General features: G+C 45.7%; 1 protein-coding gene across 1 annotated transcript in view; it reads right to left on the bottom strand.

Moving 5' to 3' along the window:
* Window positions 1-17,145, bottom strand: part of GLDN (gliomedin) — a gene marked incomplete at its 5' end in the record, with an annotated part of 43,955 nt that extends 26,810 nt beyond the window's left edge. The window contains one exon of the mRNA XM_080930211.1: window positions 16,783-17,145. Coding sequence (XP_080786337.1) covers window positions 16,783-17,145 — 363 coding nt within the window. The remainder of the gene's footprint in view (window positions 1-16,782) is intronic.
* Window positions 17,146-23,125: the final 5,980 nt, after the last annotated feature.

The raw sequence follows: 23,125 nt of genomic DNA, 5'->3' as shown, positions 1-23,125 counted from the left end.
AATAGGGAAAATGAGCCTTTCTTCCTGACACTCATTATTGGTTTGGGACAGACACAGCTGGAAACCGTGGGGAGGGAGCTTTCATTTCCTGACCTGTTAGCTTCATTTATATGCTGAGTGTAGAGTTACATGTTTTATAGGAAATTATTTCAATCTTCTTAGAAATATTCTCTTAATAACTCAGGCACCATAAAACTGTATTTGAAATGAAACATTCTGTATGAAAATGTGTGCTCATAAAAGCCAGAAGTGACCCCCCCACACACACACAACCACCATCACAATGATTAAGAATTTCGATGGAAATCTAAAAATTAAGAATCAAAAGTCACAAAACCTAGATTGTCAAAATCAAGAGTCATATTGGTACAGAGGGCTTCTGGTTTGATTTAGGACTTGAGGGTGTAGAAGGGGGAGGGGCCTTTGAAGCCATTACCCTGGGGATGTTAGGCAGGCTGTGTCTACATCCCTGTCCCTGTTCCCCTGTCCCCTGAGACCTTTGACTGGTACTGGCATACTCCTCCCTGCCCTGGGTCAGTCACACTGTCTCGCCATGGCTTTTTGTAGGCCCCACTGGAGACTCTAGTCAGACTCTCCCTAACTCCTAGGAGAAAGGACCGACCTGATACTCCAGTGGCCTCGCCTAGCTTTGGTTTTATCTTGGAAGCACTGTTCCCAATACCATGTTGTTTATGTATGACATTAGTCACCCGTGCTCCTCGTAGGCGAAGTATACAAGGATTTCTGGACTGGAACTTTCATTGCAACATGGTTTGTGTAGCAAGAGGAGGCGAACGACCTTAATATAACAGGTTTCATATTGATGAGCTGTTATGTCAGAAACGATGGGATGGGTCAGGAGATCCCTTCTAGAAAAGCAGCTTTGGCACACCATTCAGTAAGAAAAGCAGACAATAGCCACACAACACAATCATGGGCTCTGTCAGGGTCTCTCTGAAGTTGTCCCATGCATACCTTCTGTTTGGTCAGTGGAATAGTGTTTAAACACTGATGGGGATTTGGGGAAGGCTGGAGATGTAGCTCAGTTTGTAGAGTGCTTACCTACTTTGCAAGAACCCTGGGTTCCATTCCCAGAACTGCACAAAACCAGACTGGTGCACATACTAATCCCAACAGTGTGGACTACATTGGATTCTGCCTCAACACCCCCCACCCCCAAACAAAAGCCAATAAACGTAGCTTAGTCCTAAGTCTCTTGGACAACGACCATTCCTTATGACTGCTCTTAATTTCGTAAATTACTATGATGACCATGCAAATGACCCAGCAAAAGCTCCCAGCCTCTGATAATTAGCCTGCCATTATCAGATTCCTTGGGCTGGAGACAAAAGGCTCTAAGAATGTTTCTTACTGGTGGTTCAAACCACAGATGATGAAAGACTGCTCAGAGGTCTGAAGTTGTGGGATAATTTGCACTCGGCCGGAGAAAGGCAGTCTCTTCCGTGTGGCCACTGTGTGAAGAGAATTTGCAATTCCAAAAGGAACAAGCAGTTTGCCTTGCCTTTGTTTAAAAATTAAAAAGAAAAGAGAGAGAGAGAGAGAGAGAGAGAGAGAGAGAGAGAGAGAGAGAGAGAGAGAGAGAGAGATACTCAAGGCCAGCCACCTGTAGGCACCTAACTGAAACCGAAGCCTTACTCTTCCTCCCCAAAGCTAACCTTAAACATAAATACAGAGTGCTCTGTCCTTGGTGGCGAGAGCCAACGAAATTAGACAAAGCAGCTGTAGATAATCCAGTTTAAAGAGCATCTCCCCTTCAAAGAGAATGTATAGCTGTGGGGTGGTGCTCACCTGGAATCTGCAGGCAGGAGGGGGAAGGAGGAGGAGGGCAAGTTCAGGCCACACACACACACACACACACACACACACACACACACACACACACATGTGCGCACACACTGAAGAGAGTGAGGGTGTCAGAATATTTCTTCATGTTTTAAAACTGGTAGAAGTGTTATAAACCTGAGACTGTGCAATTTCTTTTTGATATGAAGTCTCCCAGCTTGTGAACTGTTTTCCATATTCATAATAAGCTCCTGAAATTCGAGTTTGATGTGACGGAGCTAACCTCAGGCTCAACAGTGCAACTCTGAGGTCTAGGTCCCAGCTGGTGCTGAGTCTGAGTCCTGTAAGCAAACCAGTGGGACCCAGGCAAGTGAGCCTGGTGTGGTCACCTTGTCTTTCATTCTGCTTGGGATCCCTAAGAACCCAGGGGAGTCCTCTTTCTCCTGGACCAGTGCTGCCCACAGTGAACTCTGCAGATAGCTGTCACCTCTGTAGATGGCTTCGATAGGGATTGGGATAGCAGTGTGCTCATACTAGGGAATTGAGGAAATACTTGCTCAGCCGGGGAAGGACTTTATCCCTCACCTTACACGAAGTCAAATTGGTGCTACTGGAGTCCAGGGAGTCACACCCCAAGGCATGGTCTTTTGCCCAAATGGAGGACTTTATCTTCCTGAATGGCATAGTTTTTCTCTAGTGCCCAAACTGGCTTTGAAGTCACAAACTTCCTGTTTCAGTCTCCAGGTGCTGTGGCCCCATGTCTGTCTGCTTGTGTGCTCCAGAGCAAAGTAAGCATGCAGGGGTGGGAGGAGTGTGTTGGGGAGCTGGAGGGATGGCTCAGTGGTTAAGGGCACTGACTGACTGCTCCTCCAGAGGTCCTAGGTTCAATTCCCAGCAACCACATGGTGGCTCACAACCATCTGCAATGGGATCTGATGCCCTCTTCTGGTATGTCTGAAGACAGCTACAGTGTATTCATTCATATACATTAAATAAATAAATGTTTTCTTTTTTTTAATGCAAGTGAGACTCCAGTTTTCTTTTGCTTGTTTGTTTTGTGTTGCTGTTGTAGGGAGTGGGAGGGGAGGAGGATAACCCAGGGCCTCATATTCGCTTCACAAGCACGTAGTTCCCAAGCTGTGTACACAGTGTGACACACTGTGTGTGCACCCCTCCACACACACAGTCCAATCTAGAACTCTTACTCAACACAATTTTGTAAAATGAAGAAAAAGAAACTTCTGAGAAAATAAGTATAAGGCAGAAACATGTCTACTTACAGGGGAAACACCGAAGAAGAGATAGGTGAAGCTAAACCCTACTTTCTTTTTAAATAAAGAGACAAAATAAAGATGTAGTGAGTTCTGGGAAGCACCTATGATCCTTGCATGGGTTATATAATTGAATCCTCTGATAACTTACAGGTTATATATTTCTGTTATTGTCTTCGGAGCAGTGGTCCTCAACCTTCCTGATGGTCCCTCTAATAAAGTTCCTCATGTGCTGACCCCCAACCATAAAATTATTTTGTTGCTACTTCATAACTATAATTTTGCTATGAATCATAATGCAAATAACTGATATGGAGGATATCTGATATGCGACCCCCGCGTAAGGGTCGTTTGACCTCTAAGAGGTCATGACCCACAGTTGGGAACCACCGCTTTGGAGGCTGAAAGACCTGCTGAAGGCCACACAGCTAGTTGATAGACAGGGTGAGGGCTCTGTCTGTCCATTCCCATCGCTTACGTTCTTAGTGGAGGTTTGGGTTGCACAGAAACCCGCCGTTTGATGTTTAACCCTTTGTGTGGTATGTGCTGGGGACAGATGGGAAACATGCCTGTCATTCATGTCTCCTTCCTCTGAGATAACGTTTAGGTTTGCAAAGCTCTTTCTCATGGAAAAGAGTTCTCCCCGGAATGGAGGTGTTCTCCTTTCCCTGGGTACCTCCTTATACAGGCTTCTCTCTCTCTCGCAGGGTCACATTTCATCGGCAAGCACGCCCAGGATCCTCCTGTTTCTGAGCCAGTCCACTTCTGTTCTTCCTCATTTGTCTTTGATGCCCTCAGACCCCTGACTAGACCTGGAGAAGCGACTCCCTTCCCTTCTGTCTACCCACCAAGTTCCTTTTGGTAGTTTAGACTGTGGACTTTCCTCTCCACACTAATTCTACCATCCTGACCACAAACACATCTTTTCTTGCCTAGATTAATGCAATAACTTCCTAGCTTTCTTCTTGCTTTGAAACCATCCACACACATCCGACCACAGCATCTCTCTTCCTGGGAAGCCATCTTCCTTACAACTTCCGCTGACAAAGGAACTCCAGCAGCCTCTAGTTGCTCTGGGGCTTCATTCTTAACAGTGGAAATTAAAAGTTTCTTCTAGCCTAGCCAGTCAGTCTTATTCCATTTCTGCTCAGGGTCTCCAGTGTGCCTGGCCAAGCTCTTTCTCTCTCGGAATTGTTAGTCTAGTCCCTAGACACTCAAGTCATGATTTGTACTTTAAATGCTCCCCTCAACCCCTCACTTCTTGACCAGAAACACAAAACTTTCATTGTCAGGGCTTGAACTCGGGGCCCCAGCACACACTAATACATAATTTGTCAGCAGCTCTGTGTCCAATCTCCGAGCTCCTCTCTTCTTGATGAGTCCCATCCTAATTACATGGCTATAAGAGACCGCCTTTTAACAATCTTCTTATTCAGAGATTTTTACACTAGTGTCCTCGAAAGGGAGAGGGCATTTTCTTCTTCTTCTTAATGAACGAGATTCTAGACTGGACCCATCACCTGCTGAGTTCCTGAAAATAACAAACTGTAGAAGTGTCTTTGCAGCCCCTGTTCAGCATTGTACCTGGGGCACAGTTAGCCATAACTCACTCCTAGTCCTCTCCAGGGCTTAGCTAGAGCCAAGGAAGAGCTCCCAAAGTTCTCAGCATCTTGGAGAGCACAGGAGACTTTCGAAGTGGAGAGATTGCTGTGTTGCGTTCAGAACAAACTTCCCAAATTGCATTTTGAATGGGATTCAGTCAGTCTTTTTGTTTTAACTTTACCTCTCAGTAAGGAAAATTGTGTCCTGAACTTTAGTTAAACTAGAAGTAAATTATATCTATTTAAGGCCGAGAGCTGTTAAAACTTGAGGATCTACATAAAAGCAACTAATGAGCTGGAAAAATGCTCTCTCTCTCTCTCTTGTAGCAGAATCACAACCTAAAAGCTTCAGCTTCTTTTACACAATGTGACCTTTAGTCTGCAGATAAAAATGCGTGTAAATTAAGCTTGAATGTCAGCTAGATTTTGCCAAGGATTCTTTGTTGATGGTGGGGGTGGGGTAAGGGCCATGAGGAATGTAGAAGGGAAAAAAAATGTCTTAGACTTATAAAACATTTTTTAAAACTACATTAATGTATTCTTTCAGTGACTACTATTCCAATGACTCCCACCTTGCTAACCAACCATGTCTTGGGGTACACAAGACACCCCCCACCCCCAGGAAACAAGTTATCCTCCTTTTTAAAGAAATACGTATTGCTCTGTCTTCCCTTCTGATTTTCTCCATTTTCCAAATGGAAGCATGAATTCTTTTGTTTGTTTGTTTGTTTTTTTGAGTGCCCCTAATAGGAGCCAGCAGAAGCTAACAGTAGACGAGACAGACAGGAAAAATAATAGTGGCTTTCAGAGGTCACTGTGTCATATAGAAGTGTAAGGAGCCAGGTTAATCCTGATTTGCTATTTATTTATTTGTTTCTTTTTGGTGGTTCTGGGGACAGACCCAGGGCCTTCTGCATGCTATGCAAACATCTGCCACTTAACTACACCCATAAAGATGGGTTATTTTGACGACAGTCTGAGTTTCCGGAGGCCACATAGTTTCCAGAAGTAGCAGCTGATAATAGTAGAATTTGGGCACCTGGAGTGCAAAGGGATTCGGGAGCAGATGGTGAACTCAGAGCTCAGGGCAAGAGGGCTCCCAATTACAACACTATGGCCGGTTTTCTATCTCCAGCCTCCTAGCTGTTACTTTGAAGCATGTGCTAGCCTTAGCAAAGTATAAAAATAAAAAGGGTGTTTTGTTTCATTTGAAACAGAATCTCACTGTGTAGACTCCCCCACCCCCTATGTCCTGGAAACTCACACTGTGGACCAGCTTTGTCTCCAACTCAGAAATCTGCCTGCCTCTGCCTTCCAGTGATGGGATTAAAGGCTTGGGCTACCACATCCAGCAATAATACAAACGGAGGGCTCACAAAGTGCTTTCTCTCTCTTTTGAGGGTATTAGAAGACCCTGCTAGTATTACATCCACCATGTCCCGTTAACCGTCAGAGTTTGGTACAAAATGGAAGACTTTCTTTCTCAGCAGGGCTTCCTTTTCTTTGCCTGACCTTATCTGGAGAGTGTCTCTAAACACAGACACAGGACCTTATCTGGAGGGTGACTCTGCACGGAGCTTCCTGTAAGTGCTGCACATGAGATCATTAGGTACTGTGTCCTGACCAATCAGCTCTTCCTACCCGTAGCCTGAAGAGCCCATATGTACTCTCTCCCTGGAATCATGAAGCAGAGCTCTCTCACCGAAGCACTCTCTGGAAATCCTTTCATCACGCTCACTGCCGTCCAAAGTTTGTCACTTCTGCTCCCTTGGCCTCTGGACCAGTGGCCAATGATTCCCAGAGGAGCAGGGAGACCAATGAAAGAGTGTCACCTAGGAACTGGAATATGGTCTACCAGACGCCGAGTATGCTGGTGTGCAGAACCTAGACATCCCCACTACTCTTGGCTGTGAAAAGTAAATCTCTGATGTTTAGAAGAACCTGGTCTCCAGTAATCTGTAACAGGTGTCCCAGTAGGCTAAGATAGGGACTCATTTTGGCTTATTTGTGGCTTGGCTCCAGCTCTACCACTGAATTTCATCCCTAGCCCAGGGATTTAAAATGACAACTTACTGATGACCTGACTCTGATACTAGGTTCAAATTACCTAGAAACTGCACGAGACAGGCATTGCAGAGGAGAACACAGAGGCTTGGAGACCCTCGGAGAAGCCCAAGGTTACACAACTTCCCAGCTGAGCATTCACTTGACTTCCACGTCTACTGTGTTCATTCCTATATGCTTGAGGAATCATTCGGGCATACGGTTTGGATAGGGACCTAACAGTGAAGGAAGGATGCTCTATTTCTCAAATTATGAGTGGGTACACGGGGCTGACATCACAGCAGGGAGCTGAAACCCATCACAGATCTCAGGACAGCGGCTCTGGGAGAATCTGTGGGCTGAGAACCCATCCTTCGACAAGGATTCCCTCGTCGAGCGTCCTCAGCCTGTGGTGTAATGTGGTTCCAGGTGGGCTAATCTGCGGGCTTGTTGTCTCTCTGGGGCGAAGAGGCACTTTTTAGGGTTTATGTGGCTTTGAGTTAGAAATGGCAGCGGTAAAGATGCAAACAGATGATTCAATGAGCTCTGGAAGGCAGTATTCTGCTCTGGTTGTAAGGTTCAACAGCCTCACTCCTACTGCGTCTGCTGCTTTGGCTGGAAAGAGGCTAGACCAACCCTGAGGTAGGCTTTATTAAGTTCCTTTTAATAGCTCTGTGGGAACAGGTCCACATGGCTTCCTGCCATTCATTTGGTCAACACCATTTTCCTACTCTCATAGCTCCAGATGTTCAATCCCAACCCATTATTTCTCCCTTATGTCCTTAGATGACCGTGGCAATTTTACATAGCTGCTCCACAGATGCTGTCAGCAGACCGCCTGCCACCAAATCCACAGATGTTCAAGTCTCTTTGTAAGATGGCACAGTACGTGCATATAAGGTGTATATACCCTTCTATATCCCTGGAGTCATGTCTAAGTGAAGAGCGACAAGAAAAAAAAACCCTACAAATTTAATATAGAAATAATTGTTTTCAGCCAGGTGTGGTGACACTTGGCTGTAATTGGAGGCAGAAGCAGGTGGATCACAAAGTTCAAGGCCACCCTCAGCTGTTAAGATGGAGCCCAGATTTGTTACATGAGACCTAACTCAAAATAAAATAAAATAAAATAGGGCTGGGGAGATGGCTCAGTTGGTGATGCTGAGCATAGCAGTGTGTTTTTAATCCCAGCATGGTACAGAGCTGGGGCAGTGGAGGCAGGAGGACCCCTAGTGCTTACTGGCTAACCAGCTTAGCCAAAACAGCTAGTGTCTGGCTCAGGGAGAGACCACGTCTTAAAAAGAATCAGGGGTAGGGAGTGACAGAGAAGCATGCCTGATAGCATCCTCTGGCTCCCACATATATGTACATACATGTGCATGAATTCAACATGTGTGTGTGTGTGCGTGTGTGTGAGCACCCCCTCCCCCACACACACAGTAAGGTTGAGAGCAACAGAGCCAGAGAAAGGGGAGGGCTTGATTATTTTTAATGTGTGCTGGATTGCTTCTGTAGCTGTGGAATCAATGGATAAAATAGAATGGCATGTCCCAACACCACGTGTTTTCTTAGTGCATATTCAAAGTTAGGTGTTCATGAAGAAGGATCTGAGGGCTGTAGTGAAGGGGTCAACTCTTTCTCGGCATACTAGCATTACCAGGCACGGCCAGATTGATGGAGGGTGCTCAGAGTACCAAGACCAACAGACAAGATCCTAGCAGAGATGTTACTTCAAGTTCTCACTCCACCATTAACCCCAGGTGGCATTTGAACTACCCAGAAAATGCCATATTGCCCTGGAATCCCAGACACACATGCCAAAACCCACTTTCCAGGTCTGCATATGGCCTTTTATTTTGGCTACCCTCTTTTGTATGCTCTTGTATTGGGCTAATTTCTTATCATTTCCTTTCCTTGTGGCAGGAGCTCATGAGGTATCTGTTATCCCCTCCACTGAACAGAACAGAATTGGAAGAGGGCAGACATTTGGGGTTAGTGGGCCCTTAGAGTCTGCCTCAACATTGACTGCTTCTGGTTTGGGAAGGCAGTAGCTTGGCTCAGCCTAGGCCTCACCTTCTGAGTGTAGCTGCACCCTCATGGTGGTTCTGTCTTGCAGTCAGGGAACAATGTTAACTTAGCAGCTTGGGTTCGAAAACCCCAGCACTTCCCCAGAGAGGGCTGTAAGCTGTGGGTCAGCAAACTTCAGAAAAGCTATGCACTGGAAATGTTAGGGTCTGACTCTGACGCCTTCTTCTGATGACTTCTGTCAATGTGCACATAAAACCTACACACACACACACACACACACACACACTCACACACTTAAAAATAAAATAAATCAAGCTGAACCAAGCCAAATGTCAGAAGTCACCTCTACCTTAATTCTAACAACAGGATTAGTGGTTACCCCCAAAGTGTTCTGAATCAGGCTTGCAAATAACAAGGTTGTGATCAAGTTAAATAAATCAAGTTTGTTTAAAACCACTCGAGACACAGTGGTTACACTTAGGACTTGGGATGTCCTGAGATGGCCTCTAGCAATGTGAATGTTGTTTAGTCAAAATTGTTCCAGCCAACTCATCTTTCCCTCTCTCTCTCCCCCTCCCTCTCTCTTCCTCCCCTCCTCCGCCCCTCCCTTCCCTCTCTCCCTCCCTCTCTTTCCTTTTCTCTCTCCCCCTCTCCCTTCCTTCCTCCTCCTTCTTGCTCTGCTGTCAATATTTAAAAGTTGAGATAATTCCCATGAAAAGTCAGATGTTTTTTAACTTCTCCCGAAAACAAACTAAGAGCGGGCTCTGGTTCTTGTGTGGCTGCCACCACCAAGGGCATACGCCATGTGCTTCAGTCAGGACATACGCCACAGTGAGTGAGTTCCCCAAAGCCACTTCACATTACCTGTATTTGGAAGTGGGGGGCTTAGGAAGGTGATCAAAACCAAGTGAAGTAATGAGGGGAGTTCTCATGACTACACCAGCATTAGAAAAAGGGACCTGAGCTAACAGCCTTGCGTTGGTCTGTGGTGCTCGGCCTCGTCTGATGCATCAGGAGAGTCTTCTCTGTCCAGCACCATGTTCCTGGATTGCCAGCCTTCAGAACTGTTTTTTTTTTTTTTTTTTTTTTTCTGAAATTATTTCAGAACTAAGGTTTTATTATTACAAACTACCTGGTGATGGGTGCTTTGTTATCAGAGCAGACTCTGAACCAAGAACCTAGGGTTGTCATGGTGGCTGCTGTGCTTTAAGGACAGCAGCCATGTTCCCAGTGCTTTATGGGCCTTTTATCCACATAAAGAAAAGAGTAGTTCAATTAAATTCTCAAAAACGATCCATAAAGCTAAATAATAATGAAAGGATCTTTCTTATCCTCTCTGTAATTTTATTTTATTTTTCCTATTTATTTGCCACTTTCTTAGGTACAGGGTAAAACAACACACACCTTTCTCTGTCTCGTTTCAGTTGCTTGGAATGCATCCCAGGGATTAATTAGTTCAAGCAGACAGAGAATCTGTCTCCTCATTTCTGTTACCCTTCTTCTCACCAGTACTTTAGGCCCCGCTCCTTACACAATTGCTGAATGTAATCACCACAGCCTTCTGTATTCACAAAGACTCTACAGCTGGTGACTCAGAACGTGTCACTCATGGGCGTGACAGTTTATTTGCAAGATCATGCTCTCATGAATGAGACCACAGGGTCAAAGGGGAAAGGTATTCTCAGTTTTCCTAGATTTGCCAAATTGATTTCCTTGTGGTCTGCCTGCGTCATTTCTCACCTTAACAGCCTGGATATTTCTCTCCAGCTTCCTTGGCACAGTGTGACGTCAAACTTTTATTATCTAGTCATGGAAGATGATGAAACTATATTTTAGGGTAGTTGTAGATTACATTTTAAAGTTGAGATATCTGGGGCTTAGTGGGTAAGGACACTTGTTCTTGCAAAGGACCCAGGTTTGGTCCTCAGCACTCACAGGGCAATTCCAGTTTTAGGGGATGCAATGCCTTCTGACTCCGTGGGAACCAGGTATGCACATGGTGCAGAGACATACATGTGAGCGCATCACTCATACATGTTAAGCAAAACAAAATTTAAAAACTGGTTTTCTCCAACATGTTTAAGAGATATTGGGGAGAGGTGGATAGGAAAGGAGGGAAAGGAGAAAAGGGGAAGAGAAACAAGCGGCTGAGATGTGTGGGTTACCCAATGTAAGGATGTAAGAAAAATTCTTCTGGGAACTAATACAAATAGAATTTAAAGCATTTAAATAGCACTATCATGAATGGGGGCGGCCAATGCTTTCCCCAAGAATAATAACCTAGTCACGGGACGCTTCCATGTAAGTTATTAGTCAAGGAGGCCCCAGAGGTACCCAAACCACAGACCACCATCATTACTCTCGGTATCCCACCATAACCACAGAAGAGCTATGGCTGAAGATACCACACCCTTTGGTAGCAGGACTTTTGAACTAGTCTGGCCACTTCCTATCTGTTGTCTAGCTTTCATGGTGCTGGAAGGTACTGGGCACTGGAGGAAAAAAAGTTGTCAACGGTCTTACCCAGCACTAGACCCTGCATGCTACAGTATCAACTTACCCGGCAAGGTGTGCCCACAGAGACAGCAGTGACATGCATGTGACTAACTGCTTCCTGATTGGACTTGGAGACCTGCTTCAAAAAGGGAATTTATACTTGATATTGTAACCCGGCCAAAAGCCCATGACAAGGGAAGGCATTAACCTACTAAATATTTATATTTGTATCCATGGTTTACTGCTGCTCTCAATCCTGGTCAGAAAAAAGTATTTTTATATGTATAGGTACTTGGCCCACATATATGTCTGTGCACCATGTATATGAAGTGCCTATAGAGGCCAGAAGAGGTCCTAGCCCCCAATCCCCCCCAAAAAAAACTGGAGTTACAGGTGGTTGTGAGCTACCCTGTGGGTGCTGGGAATGGAATCTACAGTCGGCGCCCCCAACTGCTGAGCCATCTTTCTAGCCCCAAAGAAATCTCTTTCTGAGTCGTGGATGGCAGGTTAAAAGTAAAAAGACCCCTACGGTGTTCAACGTCTTGAGAATAAGCGATATTTGAGAATTCATAAGTGAGACATATATATCAACCCCATCAAGGCTCACAGAACATAAGAGCCAGAGGATGGGCAGTGTTAGAATTCAACACAGGATTGGAAAAATAAGTTATAAAATGATGGCATGGCCACTCTTAGGTACAGTGAAGGAATAGATACGAAGATGGTTGTAGCCAGAGGAGCCTGGGAGAGTTCAGATTGAACATGGATAGACTGATCCACCCTATGAAAATAGATAGGGAGGGTGGAGGGGTGAGCCAGGAGAGAGTGGGAGGGAGGGAGGAAGAGAGGAAAAAGGAAGAGGAGAAGGGGGGAGGAGGAGGAGGAGGGAAGAAGAAAAAGACTGGTGTAGCCAAAATGGCTGGATTGTACAGGGAAGAGGAGCTGGAGGAAGGGCAGCCCAGCTCCTGGGCTGGAGAGTTCAGGGTAAGGGGTTGTGTAACTGAACAGAGAGCTGCTGGAAGAGCCCTGCAGCTAGAGTCTGCTCTGATGTGTTCAATAGAACCCTCAGCCATGTTGCCAGTTTGAGACCTAACTTAAGTAGAGCTGTGAATGCCACCTTCTGACTTGCTATGCACAAGGTCAAGCCACTGGGATCAGTTAACATTGTTTCAGGAAGCACTCAGTGGGTTACAAAACAAAAACTGAAGAGGGCAGGAAGGTGAGGTTGGGAGGCACTGGGTGTGTCCAGAGTAATCGTTTACTTCCCAATGAATTCTGTTATTGTGTATAGTAGGAGGTTATCAGCCATTTTCTTGGGTTTTCCTGGCATATAATAATATAATCTAATGAGAGCCAGACTTTCACTTCTTAACACATATTTGACTACTTTCCTTTGTCTAGTTTCTCTGGCTAATCCTGACTAACTGAACCACTTACAGCAATAATAGACAATGCTCTTAGGATGATTGCTAGTGAGATAGCATTTGTTGATTTACAACATAATGTAATACTTTTAAAAGTATTGGGGAGATGGGTCGGTGTTTAAGAACACTTGGTGGGACCCTGGTTGGGTTTTCAGCACCCAGATGGTGGCTCATAACCTTCTGTAACTCTATTGCTAGGTGACCTGAAGCCTTCTTCTAACTCCTAGGCATACATATGGCACACACACATACAGGCAGGTAAGATGCATACCATGAAATAAACCTTTAAAACTATAGAAAATTGGGGGATGGTGTCACATGGTTTTAATTCCAGCATTTGGGAGGCGGAGTCTGGAGGATCTCTGAGTTGAAGTGGAGGCTATCCTGGTCTACAGAACAAAATAAAATGGTCAAAAGCACTGGCTGCTCTTCCAGAGGACCCGAGATTTGAGCATGGCAGCTCACAACTGTCTGTAACTCCAGTTCCAGAGGGTCGGATACCCTCACACAGACATGAAATAAAAATTACCAACACACATGAAATAAAAAAACAGATAGGAAATTAACAAAGAGCTAGGGATGATAATCTCAGTGCTTAGGAGACTCAAGCAGATAGATAGAGATCTCAAGGCTAGTCTCTGACATGGTAAAAGCCTCTCTAAAGTAACAATCTTGTATAGTTCTTAAACTCTATCAAATGTCCTCTGAAGTAACAGAGAATTATTTAATTATATTTATCTTTCTTGAAAAATTATTTGGATTTACTTTAAGATAAAAATGTAACTTATTAGAGAGGTGTCCAGACGTTTGAATGATATCTTAGATGTAGAGGTGTGCTTGGTACCCAGGGCTAACAATCTCTATGGAGATATATTCACTCTGTGCATTGCAAGTTTCCTATGCTACTTTTCTTTCTTTCTTTTTTTATGAAAGTTCTTCTAGATGCTATAGATTTGGGGCCAGAAAAGATAATAGAACAAAGGTACCGGGGTGTCAGTAAAAGTAAGATATAAAGAAAGGGAGGTAGGAGGAGAGGAAGGGGTAAGAGAAAAGGGATGCATGTAGAGAGAAGGGGGAGGGGTCCAGTTGATTCTGCTGGAAGATTACAGAAGGAAGATTAAAGAGAAACAAGGCAGCAGTGTGCTCCCTACAGGACAGGAGGACATAGGTCAGAGTTCATCCTCCCCATGACTTCTCCCATCCCCTCTTCCCTTTCTGGCCAGGTGGTCCCCAAGCTGTGCCTACTACTGTCCCACTCAACACCTTTCCTACAAAACATTCACTTGCCTTAGAAAATCGTTAATGTGCTCGTCTATGTCAAATTAACTGTACTTCAGCAATAATTACTGTTTTTTTTTTTTTTCCCTCGCAAAAACAGTCATTTACAGCTACCAACCAGAGTGTGCGGATCAGAATGCCCAGGCCGAGTGCTGTGCTTTTTGTTTTAGCCAAAAGCACAGCAACAACCCACAAGGAAGCGTCTTGGATAAACAGACCACTCTGGAGGGTTATTTGAAAACGCTGGCTGGCATTAATCTGTGTAGAGCTTGCTTCTTTGTCCTTAGAACTCCAACATAGAGTCTCAGCTTGAGGCCCTGGGATGGCTCACAGATCTTACACTCAAGATCTGATACTATAGAAAAAGGCCCTAGGGGTGGATGGGCATTTCTACCATAAGAAATAGACATGTCTACCTCCATGTTTTATTCTAGAGTCTTCTTAACTGTTAAGACTTCCTAAGACTTAACAAGTCTACTCCTTGAGGTTACCAGAGATTTTTTTTTTTTTTTAATAAATTGGTTTCTTGAAGAGAAGATTTGTGAGGATGAGAAGTGAATTGCTATAATAAATCAAATCAAACAAACAACAAACAAACAGACACATTTCAGCAGTGAAATTGGCTCCATTGCTAAAATAAGGCCTGGTGGGAACTGAAAGCATTTAACCCAGGTACCTGACTATCCCCAGGATCTCATATCAGCTACATCTCAGACTGATCCACTTGGAATAAGATCTAGGACAGATTCAGGCACCGATGACTCTAAGACCTCCTTACTCAAAATGTGGTCCTCAAACCTGCAGCACTGATATTGGTGGACACTTGTTAGCCATGCAAGATTTCATACCTTAGACTGATGGGTTCTTAACTTCTAGATCATGACACCCATAGGGGGTTGCATATCAGACATTTACATTATGATTTATAACAGGATTAAAATTACAGTTGTGAAGTAGCAACAAAATAATGTTATGGTTGGGGGACTTCACAGCATGAGGAACCGTATTAAAGGGTTGCAGCAGTAGCTGGGTTGAGAACCACAGTCCTAGACCCACATGAATCAAAGCCTGCATCGCACAATATCCCCAGGATACTTGTGTGCATTGTAGAGTTGTAGTGTTCTTAGAGTATGTATGGCACCCGGACTACTTCCATGAAGACAGCACTCCCTCAGTGACCCCAAAAGGTCAAAACACATGCACTGCAGATGTGAGATTCTGGGGTGCTGCTGGCTGCAGTTCCTGTGCTAATCTGTAACAGCAGCAGGTGTTCAGAGTGACCTGGGAAATGGGCTCACTCTCTTATGTCAATGACTGAATAGGTTGCAATTTGGATCCAAACCATCTACCTTAAAAGCAGGATTAAAGATATAAAGTGCTGCTCAGATACATCTCTCTTGGAAGGTTTTTTTTTTTCTCTCTCTCCTTAAAATGCAGAATTATGGGCCAAGAGAGTGCCCTAGAATTTCCCCAGCGAATCCTCTTCATCTCCCAGAGGCTGTAGTTTCTGAAACTCCAGCTTGGGCTTGATTTTTAAATGTTTACGTGAGTAAAAGTGTGGAGCCAGCAATGGAAAGCCTGACCTTTCTCACACTAGGTATTTGAAGTGTGCAGTGTTTTAGTTCTAAAAGCCTTTAAGTTCACACGTGATCTTTGAAAGCTTCTTTAACAGCGGCAGATGTTTAAAGTAGACTTCTCTTCAAACATATAGGACTCCAAAGTGTGGCTCGCTGGACTTGGAGGGACAAATGGACATGTTCTCATTATAAAGTGAAATAAGACCGTAGCTACAGTGAAGGGGATGGGGAAGAAAAGATGGCTGGGGTGTGAACTAAGGTGGCCATTAAAGAACCACAGAATGCAAATCAACCACAACAGAACCCCCCCCCCCCAAAAAAAAAAACTGGAAGAAAGGAGTTCTTTTTTCTTTTCCCCCTTTAAAAGTCTTCCCTTTAGAGTAGTGTTTCTTACATCCCAGGAAGAGAACACGCAATGGAATAGCTTAGAGAATGTGGAGAGGCCCATAGGTGTGGCACATGCCTGTAATCCTGCCACCAAGGTCACCCTTGGCTACACAGTCAGTTGAAGGTCATCCTAGGTTACATGAACCTGTCAAAGGAAGGAAGAAAGGAAGGAGGGAGAGAGGGTGGGTGCTTAACAGAAAAAAAAAAATTAATGCTGGAACCTTCCCTGCATGCACACGTTGAATGTAGGAGAATGCTCACACACCAACAGTTCTGGCTTTCCATTCTTCTGAGCTTGTGAAGCAACGCACAGGCCCCACATGAAGAACCTTGGCTTCATCAGTGCGTATTTGCATGCTAATAAAGGTTACACTGCAGCAGCTCCTCCTTTTTGGGACAGCGTGAGAACCACCAGCTGCCAGCTTATAGGAGGAAAGTTTGGTTTAAGTCTTACAGGGATGAGCCCAGGCCCGAAAAGTCTGACTACTTACTAGATTGTACCAGGCCAAGGAACCCTTTGTTGAAGAAAAGTCACCTCTTTGGTTTCAGAGACCACAGGGAGCTCCTGCTGGGGGTCATTCCACGCCCAGAAAACTTGTGTCAAAAGTTGGGAAAAGCTCTTAACTTTCTGCTCACGACCCTCATTTACCTACAGACTCAAAAGAAGTCCTAAGTAAAGACTTGCCCTGCACAGTCCCTGTAGATGAAGAGGCTTATCTCAGAAGAGTCAAGCAGCTTGCCAGGATGACCTCCTTAACCACACAGATACCCAAGATTCTCTCCAGGACTTTGCCCAGAGCCAAGGGATCCTAGCTCCCATCACCACCCGCTGCCCAGCCTGACCCGGGCGCCGTGGGGACAAGCCCCTGCCTACCGGCACCATGGAGTAAGTCATCATCATCATCATGTCCTGGCTCTCGGCGCGGATGTGTGACGCGGGCTCGCCGCTGTGGCTGCGCTTGTTGCGCGCTGCGCTCATGGGGTCCTGGGGTGGTTCGGGGGCCCGGACCGGCGCACGACTCAATTCGGCCAGAAAGGCGCGTAGGGCGCTGTCTTCGCGCTGCTCCCGGCCGCGTTGCGCCTCCAGAGCCTGCAGCGCCGCGCTCAGCCCGCGCCATTGGCACAGCACGAACACGGTGCCCGCGGCGTTCAGCGCTGACAGCAGCGCTAAGGCCATCAGGGCGCCGCGCAGCCCCCAGCCTGGAGCCCCTTGGCCTCGCTCTGAGGCTCGGGTCATGTTTGTGTGCTCAGGTCGGACGACTCAGGGCTTCACTGGGCCTCCTCCCGCCGTGGCAGGTTTTATAGCCTCGCGCGAGCCGTGGGCTGGTGGCAGAGCCGCGAGTCAAGCTGCCTTTAGACCCGTCTGGCGAAGCGGGTTGGGGACAGTAGTGGTGGCGCCCCAGAAGCCCAGAGGGACAGGCGGGCAGCAAGGGGGTGAGAAGCCAGAGGAGACAAGTGCGGAGGAGGGGCCACCAAGCAAATAGCAAACAGGCCTCCCTTCCTTTTCTTGCTGTCCTGCCCGTGGGCACTGCCAGGGCCCAGACAGGCATAGTCAGGGTCAGACTGAGGGGGAGGGCAGGAATTCTTAAAGCCTGAGAAGTTTCTAGATTCCACCCCCTTCTCCCTCCAGTCATCTTTGGAGAAAAATCATAGGCATGCCCAAACGCCCTGTTCTTGGGAGGTCTGCTGCTTGGGCGGAGGCCCAGGCTGCCCATCGTGTGTCCACGGAAGACCCTAAGACATCTTTCCCAGAACGGGGATAGTGGAGGACAGGTTGGCATTAGAAGTGTAAAAAGTTACCCAGAAAAGCCACGTCAGCTTAGCAAATGGGGATCATCCCCAAAAGTGACTTTTAGGACTAAGTTAACTTTTCCTTGAGACCCAGACCAGAGACAGAATGATGGGGGGAAGGGGGACTTTAGAGACCTGGTTCCAAAGCCAGCGGCCAATGCCAGACATCTGGGAGTAGGATGGTGCCCAGTGTTTTTTTTTTTTCTCAGCCCTCCTCTCCCACGAGCTGGAGATCAAAGCCGGGGTTTTGCAATAGGGAGGCAAGAGCTCTATGTCCAAGCCACACAGGACTTCACTACATAGCTGAAACTGGTCTTGAACTCACTCCTGCTTCAGCTGCAACTACAGGCATGTTTTCCATTTTATGTATTTATTACTTTGTGTGTGGGTGTTTTGTCTGTGTGGATGTATGCATACTAGGTGTGTGCCTAGTGCCCACAGAGGCCAGCAGGAAGGCATCAGAATTAAGGCATTGCCCACCTCCATGTAGGTGCTGGGAATTGAACCTGGGCACTTTGGAAGAGCTGCCAAAGGTTTGAACCACTGACCCATCTCTCCAGTCCCTACCTGGGATATTCTAAGCAAATTCTTGGAAACACTGAAGCTCTTTTCAGTTGAAAGGCTGCAGAACCTGCTTAGGACTGAAAACGTTATTTTGTTTTTTGTTTTAATTGGATAATCTCTGTATTTACATGTCAGATGTTGTCCCTGTCCCCCAATCCCCCTCCCCCTCCATTGCCTCCATGAAGATGCTCCCTCTCCCAAGCACCCTCTCCCACCTCAGCATCTTGGCATTCCCCTACACTGGGAAAATGAGCCTTCGCTGGACCAAAGGCCTCTCCTCCCATTGATGCCAGACAATGCCATCCTCTGCTGCATATGTATCTCGGGCCATGGATCTCTCCGTTTGAACTCATTGGCTGGTATTTTAATCCCTGGGAACTGTGATGCGTTTGGTTAGTTGATCAATTTTTTTCTTCCTATGGGGTTGCGGACCCTTCCAGCTCCTTCATGGAAACTTCTTAACCAACAGCCTCACTTTCCTCTAAGCTCAGGTGCCTGCCCTGCCTCAAGAGTCACTGTCCCATGCCAGACACAGTGGTGCACATCTAAAATTAAACCCAGCACTCTGGAGGATGGAGCCGCAGCATCCTAAATTTGAGGCCTGACTGGATGACTCAGGGATAATGGGACCCCTGTCTCAAAACCTCTCCCACAACCACCGTCTCTTGAACTGTGAGTCACTTCAGGGCCTCTTCACTCTTTGTCAACGTCCTCAGAACGGCACTACTTCCCAAGAAATCTAGGACTTTCAGGGGGTCTTAGCCAGATGAGAAGACTCAAGTACAGGCCAATATCGCTGCTTCCACGGTCAGATAGCCCAAGGAGACAGTGGCTCTCTCAATCAGCTCACCTGGAGTAGTGGAGGAGAAGGATTCTTTTAGCTCTTCTAGCCTGAGAGCCACAACTGTTTGAGCCAGACTTGGGGAAAGAGTAGATCTGATAGGGGTGGGGCAGGAAGGCGAGGGAACAGCGGAGCCTTGGATCTCTCCATAGCCACTGGCATCCAGTTCATGCTGGTAGGCTCCCTACTGAAAGAGAGGATGTGCGCTTTGGATCAGACTTATTTTCAGGGTGAACTATGGCAAAGCCTTTGTAGAAGCTCAAGACAACTGCAGCTCCATCTTAAGTACAGTCCTGAGTCCAGCTTCAGGAGGGAATCTAACCGACTTGAGTAATTTTAGAAGAGCAGCTACATGAGATGGAGTTTAGAAAGCAGGAAGGGCCCAAATGTGATACCTGGAGAGGAATGACAGTTACATCAGTAACTTTCCAGTTCCTCCCATCTCAAACGTATTATGTCCCGTTGCAAGAATTTTTGTATATCCTGTCTTTCTAATCCATGCTATGATTGGCATACAGAGAGAAAGCACAGAGAGACAGAGTTGGGGCTCAGCACCCATTGGCTCTCTACCTAATCCACTAACCCTTTACTGAGCCCTTCCTGTGTCTGCCTCTGTGGTGGCCGTCGAAGCTACAAGAGCGAGCAAGGCAATCAGTACACACAGTGGGAACATCATGGTTCCTCCTGAGCTTTTCTTTATTTTGCCATTCATTACAGCTAGGATGGATGACCTGTCACCAACACCATGGCAATACAAGGTTCCAGAGGTCAGGTGATGGATTGGTTGGTCCTTGTCGTTCCCAACAGGTAAGGTAGTCAGACGGTTATTGGGTCATGATCTGCCGGTTGAGCAGTAGTATGAGTGAGTGAAAGGCTGTGAGTGGCATTTCTAAGAACATGTATGTGTGGTGCTGGTGACACGCACCATGAGCATAGCATGTTCATATGCCATGGGGCTGGCGCTTCACTTTCCTTGCAAGGCTGGTTTTCAATGTTTGGAAGTGTGGTGTACTTTATTTTGCAAGTCAGGGCCACAGCTGGAGATAGAATGCTGATGAGGATCCATTGGAATCCCTTAAGCCAAGAAGCTGCTCCTCTTGGCATCCAGGACTCAAAAGGCTTATGGCATGGCCACCTAGTAGGAAGTGGGTGGAGCACCTGGGCTATTGTACTGGAGCCAAGAGAGGTAGAAGAAGGGTAAAGGGAAGGCTGGCCCCTTCCTGTGAGACGCTTCCTCAGTCTTCCCATGCAGGGACATGATACTATCACCCCAATCATCCCCCTTATGGTGCCTCTAACCAGCCGCCTTTCCCTGTTCTCTTTCCCATTTTTCCTTTGTCTCCTGCCCGTGACCCTTTTAACATCAGAATGTCATAGCAACACCTTATTCCTTCACTGACTTATTCCATGCTGCCATTTCCCCTTAAAGACCAAGTGTCCCTGCTCCATGACCTCTGCAAGTCTCACTGGTTCAGTGACCATGAATGAGGGGCTTTGGAATCTAAAGGTATGGTGTCCCCATCATTTTCTCCCAACAGCTTGTGCCAAGTAGAAATATGTCAATGCTTTCTGAGAACTGCACTTTCAAAATTCTTATAGTTCTATCTATCTATCTATCTATCTATCTATCTATCTATCTATCTATCCATCTCTTACCTATCTATCTATCTATCTATTATCTATCTATCTATTATCTATCTATTTATCTATCTATTTATCATCCATCCATCTATCTATCCATCTATTATCTATCTATCTATCTATCTATCTATCTATCTATCTGTCTATCCATCTATTATCTATTTATCTATCTATCTATCCATCTATTATCTATTCATTCATTTACCTATCTACCTATCTATTTGTCTATCTATCTATCTATCTATCTATCCATCTATTATCTATCTATCTGTCTGTCTATTCATCTATTATCTATTTATCTATCTATCCATCTATTATCTATCCATCCATCCATCCATCTATCCATCCATCCATCCATCCATCCATCCATCCATCCATCCACCCACCCACCCACCCACCCACCCACCAACCCACCCACCCACCCACCCATCCATCCATCCATCTATCTATCTATCTATCTATCTATCTATCTATCTATCTATCTATCTATCTCTGTGTATTTTTTGAAGTGCACCCATGCCATAGCATATGTATCAAAGTCAGAGGACATCTTGTAAGACATGATTCTTCTTTCCAGTATGTGGGTCCCAGGATTGGAACTCAGGTTGTCAGGCTTGGTGACAAGTGTCTTTTCCCTGAGATGTTCTGGTGGCCTAAAACTAAACTTTTAAGTGCTTTATAAATGTTTAAAACTTGAATTTTTGCTTGAGTTATTCTGACTTTGAGATTGGTTCTGTGAGGCCCTCATCTGCTGATTCCTAAGCCTCTTGAGATTTCTTGAGAGGCAGATGCATTTACACAGTGTGACCTGCCTAGTTCTCTTCTTGATGGGCTGGTTCCTTTTTACTTATTGATTTCAAAAATTTAGCTATCAGTGTGGTTTTCTTTATTGATACAGGAGATTTAAGATACGGTGGAGGTACAGGGAGATACAGAAATCTCCTCCGCTGGAGACCAAAGAAGCCAAGAGTACAGTGTGCTGCCTTCACAATAAGAAACAATTTTTCTATTAAGAAGCAGGTATTCCACCCCTCCTCCAGAGGTTAGGAGTCACTAAAATGAGTTCTATCTAGCTAACATGAGGGCTCCAGAGAATAAAATCAAACTGAGAAATATTCTCCAGCTTGTCCTATAGTATGCTTCCCTGATTATGAAGTGAATAGTTTTATATAAGTTCTTAGGTGCTTTGGTCTTCTATAATAGGAATCAGCATTATTCTGTGACTTCTGCGCTTTGCTGTCTCTCCACTGCCTGCTGTCCCCTGTCAGTGGTAGAGGAGTCCCTTTGAAAGCCCTCATTATGGATAGCCTTAGTTCAACCTCAGTTTAACCCTCATTGCCACTGTTAACTAAGTATTAGGAGTAATCAATTAATTATAGAGACAGGGTCCCATGTATCCCAATATGGCCTCAAACTCATTGTGTTGCTGAAGATGACCTTGAGCTCTTGATTCTCTTGCCTCTCCTGGATGCTAGGATTCTAGGCATCACCACTACTCTTGGCTCCCCTCCCCACCCTCAACCCCTGCCCGCCCTATGGGGTGTATGTCTCACTATGCAGCCAAGGTTGGTTTTCAACTCTTGTCTTCCAGCCTCAGCCTCTTGACTGCTGGGATTATAGGCTTGTACGAGGATACTTGGCTCCAAAGGAGTATGATTCTAACAAGGCTCTGAGATAAATGCTGTGGTAGAAAGGTGAACGTCTGTAAAACCACATGGCTGAGGATCCTGTTCTAGACTTAAGGGTCTGGAGCTGGTAAAGACTTTCCCTTTAGAAATAATGTCTAAGCCTGGAACTGTTGCCAAACCAAACAAGGCTGGGACAGGGATGGAGGCTCAGGCAGAGTACACGCAGGGTTCCACAGTAGTAGGGCTATGGTTTTATCTGAGAAGAGTGTGAATACCAGCATGGCTGAAGCATAACTTTCAGGATGGGGGAGGGAAGGGAAGAGGCAGAGGCTGCATCAGAGGCCGGACTATGTGGGCGGAACCTTTATGGTTGGCGTTATTACCTTATTGTAAATACAATGGAAAGCCATGAGGAGTTTCAAGTGTAAGGAACAGAGGTTGGTCCATGACAGATTTGCATGCTGAAAAATAACTTTTTATTACCAACACTTGCAGTCACTAGAGTAACTCTGGTTGACCTTCACCAAGGCTAACCTTGGCTTTTCTACCATCTTTTCAAATAAGCCAGGAGTGTTACATTCCAGGATGTAAGAACCTCAACTGCACATGTAAAGAATACTGAAAAACTGACCTGCGACTAACATTTAGGCATCTGTTGGCTGATATGAGCTTTGCTTGTTGTTGACATTGTTGGTTTGAGACAGGATGCACATATATCCAGGTCTTGCCACACAGCTGGGGGTGATCTTGCC

The sequence above is a fragment of the Micromys minutus genome (genome assembly GCF_963924665.1).
Source record: "Micromys minutus genome assembly, chromosome: 16".
In the NCBI taxonomy this organism is placed as follows: domain Eukaryota; kingdom Metazoa; phylum Chordata; class Mammalia; order Rodentia; family Muridae; genus Micromys; species Micromys minutus.
Note: the sequence above shows the minus strand (reverse complement) of the source record. Positions and strands in the feature narration are given on the sequence as shown.